Source organism: Chelonoidis abingdonii, chromosome 2 (assembly GCF_003597395.2).
Source record: "Chelonoidis abingdonii isolate Lonesome George chromosome 2, CheloAbing_2.0, whole genome shotgun sequence".
Lineage (NCBI taxonomy): Eukaryota > Metazoa > Chordata > Testudines > Testudinidae > Chelonoidis > Chelonoidis abingdonii.
The window spans coordinates 224029333-224043724 of record NC_133770.1 but is presented as its reverse complement, the minus strand read 5'-3'; the positions used below and the strand labels follow the sequence as shown (position 1 = coordinate 224043724).

At 40.3% G+C, this 14392-nt stretch overlaps 1 protein-coding gene across 2 annotated transcripts in view; it reads right to left on the bottom strand.

Moving 5' to 3' along the window:
- The window catches only part of ASXL3 (ASXL transcriptional regulator 3), a 160256-nt gene that overhangs the window by 128845 nt on the left and 17019 nt on the right, over positions 1-14392 (bottom strand). Inside the window, exon 2 of one of the 2 annotated variants that reach the window (XM_075062985.1) lies at positions 7783-7869. Coding sequence is in view for 1 of the 2 variants with exons in the window: in XM_032802735.2 (XP_032658626.1) it covers positions 7787-7869 (83 nt within the window). In the remaining variant the exon portion in view is untranslated. The remainder of the gene's footprint in view (positions 1-7782; positions 7870-14392) is intronic. The other variant, XM_032802735.2, reaches the window with a different exon arrangement.

Here is a 14392-nt window from a genome sequence, read left to right as displayed (position 1 = left end):
TAATCAGACAAGACTGAGGCAATGTACACCTCTACCCCGATACAACACGACCCGATACAACACAAATTCAGATATAACGCGGTAAAGCAGCGATCTGGGGGGGCGGGGCTGCGCACTCCAGCGGGTCAAAGCAAGTTTGATAGAACGCGGTTTCACCTATAACACGGTAAGAGTTTTTGGCTCCCAAGGACAGCATTATATCAGGGTAGAGGTGTACCAGGATACTCAGAAAGTGCAGCTTCTGTAGGACACAACAGCAGTACTGGAATTGGAGCCAGAAAAAAGAAAAAAAGAATGATGGTCAGAGATACTACCTCCTGGAAAAAGGTCTCTGTTTCAAGACATTTGGGGGTGGGAATGGACAGGTCCTTGTACACAAAAAGGTCCAGGATCCACTCTATTTGTTTCACTTTAGACGCTGGGAGCTTAAAGAGTCTGGTGAGCATACTGTTTAGGTTGACCAGGGAGGGTGTCATTTATCAATGGACAAATCCGAATTGCATACGGTTAGCTGTTCTCCTTTGACGGCTCTTCTCAAGTAACAAAGGAAGTCGTGGGGTCACTTCCAGGCAATGTACTGGTGTAAATATTTCTGCACAAATAGCATAAATCCTCTAGCAGAAAATCTTGAGAATAATCACAGTCTTTCTCTGGCGCCTCCTCAGGCTCTGAAATCCCAATGTCAGCAGCTAGGTGAGAAAAAGGTATTATCACCTTTGAGGATGAGAAGCAGAAAGGTTTGAGCCAGCTTTGTTACCTATGACAAATATCTTTTAGTCTTCCCAAAGAAGATTATCACCATCAGAATCTATCTGATCCTGTGTAGACAGCATGACCTTGGGCAGAGCAACAGCTGCACGAGAACCATCACAATTGGCATTAATTGGTAAATAATAAAGAGAGGCAAAGGATTGAATGAGCATGGAGACCAAACTAATTTCTCATTTGCCAGGGGATGAGAGAGAAGGACTTGAATTGACATTTCCTGCAGTAATTAAGAGGGAAGCCAAGTCAAGAAGGAAAGAGAGGTAGGGTTAAGAATTCTACGGATAAGTTATAAATGCAGTAAAAGTAGCAGAGTGAGCAAGATTTCTTACTTCTTCTAAAGCAGTGGTTCTCAACCTGTGGCCCGCAGGCTGCTTGCAGCCCAATTAGCACACAGCTGCAGCCTGTGTAACATCCTCAGGGCCATACAGGTAGTATTGGATGCGACCCACAATGATAAACAGGTTGAGAACCACTGTTCCAAATAATAATAGTAAAAGTAATAGGCCAGTCACAGTTACTTGAAGATACTCTCAGGTCAAACATTCCTTAATAGCAAGAAGGGTAAGCAATGATCTTGCCCCAGAGTTCAGAATCCTGAGTGTGACAGAGGAGGAGGGCAAGGAGATACAGGACCAGTGGGTTAAAGATGCATTCTAAAAGTTAAACATTTCTTACCCCTCTTTTCTTGGTTTATTGCCCTTTTAACTCCCATAGAGTCACTTTTTCTTTAATCTATTCTAGAGAGGAAGGAGTAGGAGTGAATTTCTGAATGTTACCAAGCAAGGCAGAGGGAGAAATACAAAACTAGGAAGAAACAGGGCATGAACAAGAATCCTCAGCACCAAAACTTTAGGCACAATTTGACTGGAGATTTTCCCCAAAAACTCATGTGATAAGAACTGCAGACTGATACTTCCGTGTTTTCAGTTTCTGGATTCAAATGGGAGAGAATCACATAACTTACTTCAGGTTCCAATATGTGTTAACATTTCATAGTACATTCCACAGAGTCAGCCTATGATTTTTTTCATTTGTACAGTAGAACGTCAGAGTTATGAACACCAGTTACGAACTGACCAGTCAACCATACACCTCATTTGGAACTGGAAGTGCACAATCAGGCAGCAGCAGAGACAAAAAACAAAAATAAAAAGCAAATACGGAACAGTACTGTGTTAAATATAAACTACTAAAAAAATAAAGGGAACGTTTAAAAAAAAGATTTGACAAGGTAAGGAAACTGTTTCTGTGCTTCTTTCATTTAAATTAAGATGGTTAAAGCAGCATTTTTCTTCCCCACGGTAAAGTTTCAAAGCTGTATTAAGTCAATGTTCAGTTGTACATTTTTGAAACAACCATAATGTTTTGTTCAGAGTTACAAACATTTCAGAATTACAAACAACCTCCATTACCGAGGTGTTCGTAACTCTGAGGCTCTACTGTATTTATTATTGCTGCTCTTTCTATTATTGGGGGTAGCTACTATCTGGGGGTGGGAGGTGTCATTTAATAGTATTTTTCATCCATTGGACACAAAGATACCTTCTGCAACGAAACAAAAAATATACATGTTAAAATAATCATTAATTTTTTACAGTAAGACTCTGAAACCCTAGACTTTATTCTCTTCTTCCCGAGGACCTGAATTTTGTGTTCCACTGTGGCTGTAAGTGTCTCTCCATAAAGTAACACACTCTTCAGAGAAGAACTGCATCTTTGGAAAGTCTGTATGTAGCAGGGACATAGTAATTTTGTGCAGTTTAGTACTGTAAGTGTTATCTGGGGGTAAGAATTCAGATATAGCTTTGTACATTATGATAGCTTTTGTACTGCTCCAGAAAGGCTTAACAAAAATTGCAATGTCACAAAGTGACAATCAGTAGATGACGAAAGCCATAACCAGTAAGAACAGGAGATGGAGTATCTGTGATTCATAATTTTCCAATCTTTTATTTGGGAAACTTTTGTTTTGTTTTTAACTAAAACAAGTAACTCACACTGCTAGATCGAAGTCTGCAGATTCGCTACCTGTCCTAAACATAATTCAGACATATTTGAAGCTTGTACTTTTAGCACATATCTCATGACTATGGAATGAGTTGCCTTTTCATTTCTGGGAAACCAAAGTGGTTTCCATTTTTCAACAAAAATGAAAACATACTAATTTGATGTTTCATGTTTATGTAAAGCACCTGGAGCATTCTGTATGGAATCCTGTATGCACTGCAGGAGTTAAAAAAAAAAAAAAAAAAGTCAAGGCAACAGGATGGGTACAGTAGACAAGAGCTGTCTCCTCTCTCCCCTCATATCAGCCAGGAGCCTCTGGAAGTGCCAAAAATCCAACCACCAGCTACAGGGGTTATGGAGCATCATACATATCAGACAATTACTATCCTGAGACTAATAAAAGAGAACAAGCACTGAAAGTAGCTCAGGATCAATACCCACTGTAAAAATCCCAACACCTACTCCCTCACCCATCAGCTGGGGATAGTGGCGGGGCTGAATTGTTCATCACGGCATTCCCCTTGATCACCACGAGTGGTATACCCCTCCTCATCTTTCATCTATCACTTCATATCTGGCTACTAGTTTACTCGTAATTATTTCAATTCCTTTGACGTTTCTCTAATAATAAAACTGCCTGCTGTTGGCAAGTGAGTCAATTCTTTTCAGAAACCTTTTTTGCCATCTTATACTCTCGCAAATTATCATAATAATTCTTTTTAACTGGAAATAATCAGAAGAGGTTCTGCCCAAAGATTTCTCACAAGTTCTTCCCTACTACACTATATCGCTTGGACTCTAAACTAGCATGCAGCAAAACTATATAAACTAGAAAACATGGAAGTCAAACAACTTTTGACAAAGTTAACTTCCATTTACAAGTCAACACTGTGAATGGCTGCCAGAACATTAATTTTGTTCTATCTTTCTAACTGCCTGATAAATTCTCACATAGAAGAAACCTACTAACACATAACGGGTCCTTATCACCATGAACACATATTTTTAATCATACCTGGATATTTGCAACTGTACAAGACGTTAAATTGACGTTTCTCACCATGTAATTTTTATAGTGATTCTGACATCTCTCAAAATCAAACATCTACCCTTAAAATCATTGTGGATTTTATCTCAATTTTTTAAAAATTATATTAGAACACAAGTGTTTGTTTTAATTAACCCATATATCTCTCTCATTATCCCCTCTTGACTTAGCCTACTATAAAAAACATTATAGCAAATACAGGAAATAAAATTAACTAAGATCTCCAATTATATACACACATTTGATTTGTTTTTATGAGGAAAACAGTAGGTTGGAAAGCTATGGAAGTTGGTAATGGAGCAGGAAGTCTCTCTCAATCACCAATTCAAATTTGGCTCATGTCAGTACTATCCAAAAATTGTTATCATTAAACCACTGCTTAGTGGCCTATGTGAAATAATTTGGTGTTCTCAATCCAGTTAAAAAAGGCCAGGTGCACAATTGACACCTTCATTTGTAATCTCAGCAGAGAGGCCAATGTTTAAACAGGCACATAGCTAAACTACCCTGTCTCCAAGAAAAGCAATTATTTCAGAATAAGGTTGAGGTACAACGAAAGGTAAACTTGAGGTTTGCACTACTGTTGCATGCATCACACCTGCTCTGTAGATAAAAAACTACAGTCTCAAGGATGTCAGTTTGCTAACACTTACATTTAGACACACACATAATTTATTTTCATTAGTTAAGAAAAATGTCAAGCTTTAGGCCTCAAAATTGTTTACCTTAAGAGTTGGTTTTCCTTCCAGGTACAGAGAGGAGGATTGGCCAGATGATGATCTTTTTACAAGTGATTGTCGCAACAGGAAAGATATTTAAAAAACAAAAACAAAAACAAAACTGAAACATGCATCTCAACATGATATAAATCTGTGCAAGTGTACTCTCCAGCACAGCTTATGACCATAGTTTTGTTTTTTTTTCCCTTGAGGTGCACCTGGATTTGTGGTAGTGTTTTTGTTTTTTAAATTTGCTCCCTGCTGGACTTAATTTGGGTAGAAAAACAACCAAACTGTTGGGGAATTCCATATCTTATAATATCAAAGAGAAATAAATGTAAGGGCGTAAAAGGCCGACAGAGTCCTCCTAAAGATTGGCCGCTAATGACAACAATAAAAATGCCAAAACTTAAAAGTTATTAATTCTGAGTTGCTAATACAGCAAGAAATTTTAGCTTAGTTACTTTTGCAATATACATGCAAAAAGACTGAACTGAGTAGTCCTATTGTTCACTATACACTGGAAAGGCAGGAAGAGAATTCTAGGAGAACTTCACTCAGAATTGCTACAGGTTTGCTGATAAACATATCAGCATAAGGAAGAGGGAATAGGATACATAACCCTTCACTGCTGGTTCAAATCCAGTCCAGTTAAAAGAACGTCATCAAAGAATGAAGGCTGGTTCAGTGGTCAAGACACTTTGGTGGTCTCGTTCCAGCTCCTTTTTTTTTTTTTTGGGGGGGGGGGCAGAATTTGGGGGGTATTACAGTTGACTTTCATCACAAAAACCACCACTACTTGTAAGTCTCAGTAGACAGCAGCATGGAGACTAGAGTGCCTTGTAAGCCAGAGAGATGGTCCCCTGCAGATTACAGTTAAAGTAGCATGGCTAAATAGGATAAGTTTGCACAGCCTGCTGCTCAAGTAGAAGAATTTAACCACCAACATTCTCAGTCAAAATCTTTCATGAGCCTTATATTCAACTTTTTCAATGCGGTAGAAAACACTAAATTTAAACAAGTTTGGATTAAAACTCAATTCTAAAAAAAAGTCACAATTTCAGACAACTGCAACAATCAATTTTTAGGCTCCTCAATTTGGGGCTCAGTTAAACAGACAATACAGAGATTTGTCCTGCCTTCAATAGTAGGAATGCTCATCACTACACAGGACATTCGTACAGTTAGTTATTACTAATTACCCAGACATGTGCTGCATTCATTTTATAGAACATACATACTGACCACAACACAAATCATACAGAAATGAACACTTGTCGATCCTTTTCTGCCTGTCACTCTGAGTTCATGCATTACTACAAGGCTGATTTTCCATTTAGTAGCTCTTCTCCTGTTGTATGATTTATTATATTTTCATAAAGGGGAGTTTTCGTGTTTTCGGTATTTTAAGTTATTAAAGAGCTAGCTTCACCCCCTACCAGCCTCTGTACACTGCTTCCTCTTTAAAACACCATGATGGGGGAAAGCATTCTAAGAATTATGAGGAGGTGTTGTATATAACAAGAATTATTAGAATAGCATTGTAGCCAGAGTGCAGTAGCGTCTATCACAAGACTAGAAAGAACAATCAGCAGCTCATTCGTTGCAGAGGAGTATCTTAATATACAATTTTCAAGTGATTTCTTTTCTCAGACTTTTCTGTTGTCTGCATACCTGGTGCACAGACCTAAGTTCAGACATTTATTTTCTAAGCTCTCCCCTTCTCCCTGGCACTGGCACAAACATTTTAAATGATTTCTGAACAGCAACTTCATCTGCGAGTTTAGGGGCAAATGCAGCTTGCACTTATACATAATACTATCCTGCTGCTGTTCATTCCACCAACACACACTTACTATGTTTTACAATATGCTCGTATCTAGTTTACCAGTAAGCTGCATGGTATATACTGTGAAAGACTCTACACTGCATTATTTCTTCTGTTTTCTTAGGAAATGTTTCTGAATGACAAGAACATAACTGTACCTAGGGAAGATTCTTTTGAGTAACAGTATAAATTCAGAAATAACAGATATAATGCATTTACTCTACTAGACTACTAGTCTTTAAAAGCTCACTTGCCCTACATGTTAGGCGCCACAGTAAAAGGATATAATCAAAATAGAAGCAAATGCCTACCTTATTTTGCTGCCGCAGGTCAACACTACTGACACAGTATCTTTGAAGAGAAATTCCCTGTGAGCTGTTATCCCTCACACCAGTCATAGAAGAAGAAATGCACCTGTATTTGAGATCATTATTTTCCTCCCCAAACTAATCTCTCCTTTCCCATTAGAGTAATCTGTCATTTTGTCTCCATGTCCAAGCTCCCAGTTATAGCTTAGATTACCTCACAGTTGTGATTCAGGAATTAGGAGCTGTATGTCTACCAGAAGCTCAACCCAAAGCCCACTGGACCAATGGAAAGACTGCTACTGCTTCATTGGGTTTTAGATCAAACCCCATTACCCCAACCTGCTCATCCTCAGGGTTTATCCAGGGCCGGCGCTAGGATTTCTGAGCGCCCTAGGCACCGGGACATTTCGCGCCGCCCCTGCGCGGGTCTCGCGGCTCCCTGACCCGGGGGATGCCCTGGGTGGCCGGGCCCGCTGCGCAGCTTCCGACCCTGGGGGTGCCCTAAGCTGCCGGGCTGCCGCGGCTGCGCGCTGACCCGGGGGCGCCCTAAGCTGCCGGGCTGCCGCGGCTGCGCACTGACCCCGGGGGCACCCTAAGCTGCCGGGCTGCAGGCAGCTGCTGCCGCCGGCAGCTCAGACTACGCAGCGGCCGCTGCAACCATTTAAAAAATTTTTGGGTGTCGCCGCTTTTTGGCGCCCCCAAATCTTGGCGCCCTAGACAATCGCCTAGTTCGCCTAAATGGTTGCACCGGCCCTGGGTTTATCCATTGCAATCCATTTCTGCATCCAAGTCACTTGCAATAAGTTGAGTCACATGATTATTTAAAAAAGTGGGTGAGGTAATCTCTTTTATTGGCCTGACTTCTGTTGGTGAAAGAGATGAGTAGGTCCAATAAAAAAATATTACCTCACCCACCCTCTCTCACTGTCATCCTGAGACCAACACACAGCTACAACACTGAAAACTAAACAAGTCAGATAAGCTTGCCATGCGCTGACATTCCGATTTAGCCAGTGCATATTACTTTAGGAATGGCATACAGTCCTCGCTGCTAGATTTCATTGTTTTCAAAGAAACTGTAAGAGATATTGAACATATAAATACTGACCTTGTTTCTTTTAACCCTTCTTTCTGAATGACTTCCAGTATTTGTTTTGCAGTCATTGGTGAGTTGGGGTGTTTTTCCAATGCCTAAAAAGAAATGATATATATATATATATATATATGTGTGTGTAAATAAGATACAGTAATTCTGTGAATTTGAAAGGTTATGTGTTCATGCACTTTTTTCCTAATTATTTTTGGAGGGGGGTTTGCAGTGTTGAGACTGGAGTCCTTCATCTGTTGGAAAGCCAGATGTAGTCCAGGACACTGCAGAAAAAGTGAGATTTACTTGCTGCTTGTGTGCGTCATCTGCTGAAATGCATGGGAAGATTCTTCCAAAGATACAAAAATAAACTAAAAAGAGTTAAAATGTGAAACCTATTTGAGGAGACCAATACGGCAGTACAGTTTCTCTGAGGTGGGGGGGGAAAGAAGAGCGAGAGAGATTGCTAGCTTTTGCTCACTACTTTAATAACAGTATGAGGTCACTGAAGTACTGTGCTTACATTTTATGAGGACCTCAGAAACAAAAAAGTCTAAAAACTTCTGTTTGCAAAGGATGAGCCACTGACAGAAGAGACATGATAGGTTTCAAATTTTAAATGCTTTTTGTTTTTAAAAAGATGAAAAATTAAGTGGTCAAAACTCACAGAAGCACACAAGATGCCACATGACTCACTCGAGTGCAGTATGTTTTCCAGTTCAGCTCAGTTTTCCACTCCTTTGCCTTTTCCAATTGAGCCCAAATTAATCCATTCCTCATTCCAATTCAGACCAATTGGCATGGAATTTTCTAGTCTGTCATTTGCTTTTTGTCCCTTTTCAGTTTTAGCCAGTTAACTCTTTCTGTCATTTTTTTGCTCATGTAAGGTGCCAGATTGACAGCCCTGGAAACTGAAATCCTTTATCAACAGAAAAGGTACAGCACAGGCAATGGCAATGCAAGCTTCCCCACAGTGTCTTTCCAACATGACTCAGTAACAACTTGGACTTCCACCTCTGGCAAATGAGAAATTAGTTTGGTCTCCATGCTCATTCAATCCTTTGCCTCTCTTTACTAGTTACCAATTAAAGCCAATTGTGATGGTAGCTACTGTAACGTGGACACCTGTCCACTAGGAACTAGAAACATACCACCAAAACATATCATGTAAGTCACCGAAGACTGGATGGTGAATAATTTCAAATCACTACTAATCAGGGCTGTAATTCAAGCAGGTGACCTAGAGGAGCCAAAGCCTCCATACCCTCTACCAATCCCTTGAGCTCCCCAGGCCCCTCCTGCCATTTTACAGTTCTGGTAGCTTCCTGTTCTCCCCTTTCCAATTCAGAACACTATTTACCAAATCCCTTGCCCCATATTGTTTTCCATATCAGACAAGCTTATTCTTTACCTTTTAGTTCTACAAAAGAAAAATGCAGAAATGAGGGCTGCACTACAAAGGTTTGGGAGCTGAACTGAGCTTATAACAATGTGCACGTAAATAGGAAAGATTATACATGGAATTTTCAGGAAAGGGAAAATGGAATGGTGACCTGAAAGGGGGAAAAGTAGGGAGGAAAGAAATTAAAAGATGCAAAAAGGATCAGCGAAGAGGGATCTCAGAAAGAGATTATTACAAGGGAGAGGAGAGGAACTACAGACAAAACAGGAAGTAGTAGCAATAGGACAGTCTAATTCACTGGAAAGAGGACAATGTGAGTGAAGATTAAGACTAGAATGATGGAGGTTAACAACATCAAAAGGCAAAAAGGGAAAATATAACCTTTGGAGTAAGGAAGAGAGGCGAGTTAACAGAAAAGGATGAAGTAAAATGAATATGCAGTAAAACGGAGGGGGAAAAGGGAAACTGAACTGAACTGGGAACACTCCAGAGGGCAAACTGGGTAAAATTGGAAAGGGCATAAGAGGAAACTACACTGTACTGGACATGGCTATGAAGGAAACTGGGTGCACTTGAAAGTGGGGTTACTCACTGTGGAGGATTCCCTGTTTCTCTTCCTGAGTACAGGCCCCTCAGCACACCTGGGCAGCTCCTCCCTGCAATTGAGAAAATTTGGGTAGCCCTGTCCCCTTCTCTATGACATCACATCCTACTCTATAAAGGAAGTAAAAGTGCCAAGTATTACAGTGTGAATTTGATGACAGTGGGAAGGAAACAATAAAGCTACGCAAAACATCAGAAATCACCCTGTCTGGGGAAGTGGGATAAGAGAGAGCAGTATGTGCTGAGGAAACTGCACTGAACGGATTGTGGAAACAATAGCCAGACACATGGATACAGAAGATCATCTTCACAAAACAAAACAAACAAAACAAAAAAGTAACTGACAAAGCAATATGTATAACACTACAGAGATTTTAATTAACCTCACAAGACAGCTTTTAAATACCAAAGTATGAAGCAAATACATTCTGGATATAATGACATACTAAAATGGAGAATATGTTAGAAAGGCTGAATGTGCTGGAATGAACAATTGCCCATTGTGTGAAATGGTTTAATCACTGGATGCACAGTGTGGGCTGTGGTTTCATATATCCTGACAAGCGTAACTGTATTCATCTAGCCATTTAGAACAGATATATATTATATGCACATGTACACACCCACACACACACACACACCCAAATACCTACACACACACCACAAAAGTTACCTTAAGTGAAGAGCAAACATTCCTGATTTAGAATACTATTGAATGAGAAGTCAGTCTTCTGTATGTCTGGGTTTTTTTATAACTATTAAAAAGACTATTTTAGCTAAATACAGTAACTAGGCTGTATTTCTTGTGTAAGGAAAAAAACTAGGTAGGCTTAATTAAAGTACCTTATTTGAAGAAAGTAAAAGTGCTTAGTTGAAGAAACAGTTCAATGAAGGTTTATGATTTCCCCCACCTACCTATGGAAAACAGGATGAAGTGACAATACAGAACACCACACATACAGTATTATTATCAAGAAGCTTGTGAGCTAACAAACAGGCTGAACTTATACATGCACCAACAATGCATACCTCCACGGCGCACCCACCACCCCACAAAAAAAACTGTATTTCCATGATTTTTCACAATAATGCTAAAGATTAAAATTGAACTAGTAATTGTCCACTAAGACATGTAAAATAATAAAAGAGAATAGCTTAATGCAGTTATGAACACCTTGGTAAGACAAGGTAATGAAGGGCAAGGGAGGAAGCCTTACCTGTTTTAAATCTTTCTCCTATTTCCCAACTCCATTCTCCAACATTCATATCCTCTGAATGGGAATTTACTTAGACCTGGGCAATGACTGGTAATGCTGGGATTATAGTTAATAGTTAGGACCCCAGAGCAAGTCAAATTACAGTCATGAAAAATATGAGTCTTCCTGTCCCTAGTTCTTTGGGATATACCCAACATATTTTCTTAAAGGCGGGGAAGGAAGGAAATGATTTGCACTGTATCCTTGAGTATCCTACATTTGTTCTTCCACATTAGGCATAACTAGCAATGAAATTCACCATCTAAGCAGGACTAAGAAAAGTGGTGGGCAACACGTGGCCCACAGGCTGCAAGTTTGTTTACACTGGCTGTCTGAAGGCATGGCTGCCCGCAGCTTTGAGTGGCCATAGTTCACCGTTCCCAGCCAATGGGAGCTGCAGGAAGTAGCACGGGCCACAGGGACACGTGGCTCCCATTGGCAAGGAATGGCAAACGGCGGCCACTGGGAGCTGCAGGCAGCCATGCCTGTGGATGGTCAATGTAAACAAACTGTCTCGCGGTCCGCCAGCAGATTACTCTGACGGACCATGTGCAGCCCGCAGGTTGCTCACCCCTTACCAAGAAGATCCTTAAGATCACTGAGGGTTCAGTACAGAGGTCACCAAGATACCTGAGTAGTTTACCCATACCCTGCTGATTTGGAGAGTGAAGAGACCAGGACTCTGAACCAAACCCAGGTTCTATCATATGGCACTTCTGAGAGCTACAAGCAGAAAACAGACTTATTAATAAACATTAATGGTCCAGAAGACAAATTGGCACTTTTGAATTTTTTCCCCGGGGGTGCTCCAGTCCCAGAGCACCCAGAGAGTCAGCACCTATGTTCCTGTGTACTATTGACCAACAGTCAGAGCACCCACACACTAAACCCAACAACCAAATTTAGACTAAAGTATCACAGCCCACAGGAGATTAAACTATTATTTGCCACAGGCACAGAATAGGAGGGATAACGGTGCACCAATACTTGAGGCTGCTGCAATGGTAGGGAATTAAGTGTGAGATACCTACATGATCCTAGCAAGCAAACCTCACTATTAGCTCTTCTTTGCACCTGTTCCCGTTTGAATTAGTCTTTCTTGAATAACAGTGAACAGAATCTGTACACAATATTCCAAATGAGATCTTATCAGAGCCTTGCACAATGTCTTTAATACTTTTCTCTCTCTACTGGAAATGCCTTGTCCGATACATCCTAGGATCGTGTTTGTATTCTTTGCATTACATTGGTGACTCTTGGACATCCTGTGCTCAACCACACACTTAGGTCTCTCTCCCTCTGTCAATTCCAACTGACGAACCTCGTCTTATAGCAGAAATTCTTATTAGACCCTAAGTGCCTGACCCTTCACTTTGTAGTATTAAATTTCATTCCATTTCTGTTACTCAGCCTTCAGGATCATCTAGTTCTTCCTGTACAAAGCTCCAATCTTTCTCTGTATCAACAATGCCTCCCAACTTTGTACCATTATAACCTGTTTGGCAATAATGAAACCAGGAGATAATCTCTGTATGTAACATATCAGCAGGTTTTTTTAAATGTATGTGTAAAATTGGGCTTCAATGCACATAATCAAATCTGCTCAACTGTTTGCAACTCAACCATTACAGAGCAACACAAACACAGAGAAAACCAACAGTGGTGCAAACTACAGTTTTAGCAATCACAGAACTCAAGAACGCTATTCTCCAGTGGCAAGTAGGAAGCTTTCGCAGACAAGTACCATCCACTTCTGCAGATTCGAGCCATTATGTTTGCAGAAAAAAAGATTTCTTAATATGAAGCCAATGTAAACCGATACAGTGCTGTCTTCTTAAACTAGCAGACAAGGCTGCTCCCACAGCTCTGCTGCTGCTCATAGCTTTGTCAAGCTTTCCACTGATACATCCAGATCCCTGTGACCAGCAGCTAAACTGAAAAGAATCAGGTACATTTCATTGCTGCTGCTTGGCAAAGCTACCGTCCAAGAAACCACAATGACAATATAGCAACACACTAGGAAAGACCATCCAAAAAACCCAAACACCACAGGCTGGGAGGGAGGTAGAAGTGATACTACCTAGCCCTTTTTCTAAACAGCCACGGGGGGTGTGGGGGGGGGACGGACAGGAGGGAGGAAGGCTCCACACAAATCTTTCATATTGGTTTTTAGTCAGCAGATTTAGCCTTCTGGCTATTAGGTTTCTGCTAAATCTTCAAAGCCTTCTGTTGTGAGGGGAGGACTGATGGGTAAATCGATTAGAAGAGATTTTGAGAAGCATTTTGGGCTGGAACTGAGGATAAGAGAAGCAAGAAGAGACAGACAAAGGGGAAGAAGTAGAGGACACAATATGTGAAAAAAAGAATGTAACAGAGTGAAAGGTAAAAGGAGGAAAAGATGAATGACGATAACAAAGGAAGGTACACCACGATTACTTGCTTGCTGGTGGTCTACAGATAGCTGGCTGGTCACATGATACTAGCTCTCTTCATTTCCAGCTGCTAAACGGCATTAAAAGACACTAAAAATATATTAATAACTTACCTAATATTACTTTTCCATAAGAGCAATTATAATTGCCATAGGGATGTTACACAATTGTGAATGGGAAGGGAAGTGTCTCTGACTTTTTTTTTTTTTTTTTTTTTTTTTTTTAAAGGATGTGGTCTATACTGTGAAAAAAATTGAGAAATCCTGTATTATTATAGGAAAGAAATGAAAAAGTAGAATGAAGCCAAGGACAGTATGAAGATGTAATAAAAGCAAAATTAGATAGAGAGATATAAATATAGTACATTCAAGTTTTCCAAGTATATCAAACACAAAGTTTAACAATTGATTGGTACATTGCACATACATATCGTGATCCACTATGGCTCCCTGTTGGTTTCTATAAAGACCTAGTGGCTTAGGATACACCACCCTAAAAGCTCAGACAGCCAACACCATAGTTGGCAGAGACATGAGCTGCAATCCCTTCAGTTGCCCTGGGGGAAAACAGCTGGCAGATAGTTTTCTGTCAGAATATCAACTTTGGAACGTACTCCCCACCTTGGTCTGAAACTGCTCCAGTATTCTGACCTTCAGGCCATGGAAGGCCTGTCCAATTTCTTAGGCATTTGATGAAGGTGAAGACAGAGAATGAAGCTCTCTGGTAAGATGGATGATTTCTCTGCTCTGCTGCTTTGATTGGCTGGTTTAATGTTTTTGGGGGGGGACTGGGATAACGGGATCAGTTTTGAGTATAATGTTTTTTCTATAATGCCACATTTTAACTCATGTAATGGAAGCTAGAGCTCTTTGAAAAATCAAAATAAATGACATACTTGCATTTAGAATTCAGAATAAATAAATGTCACAATTAA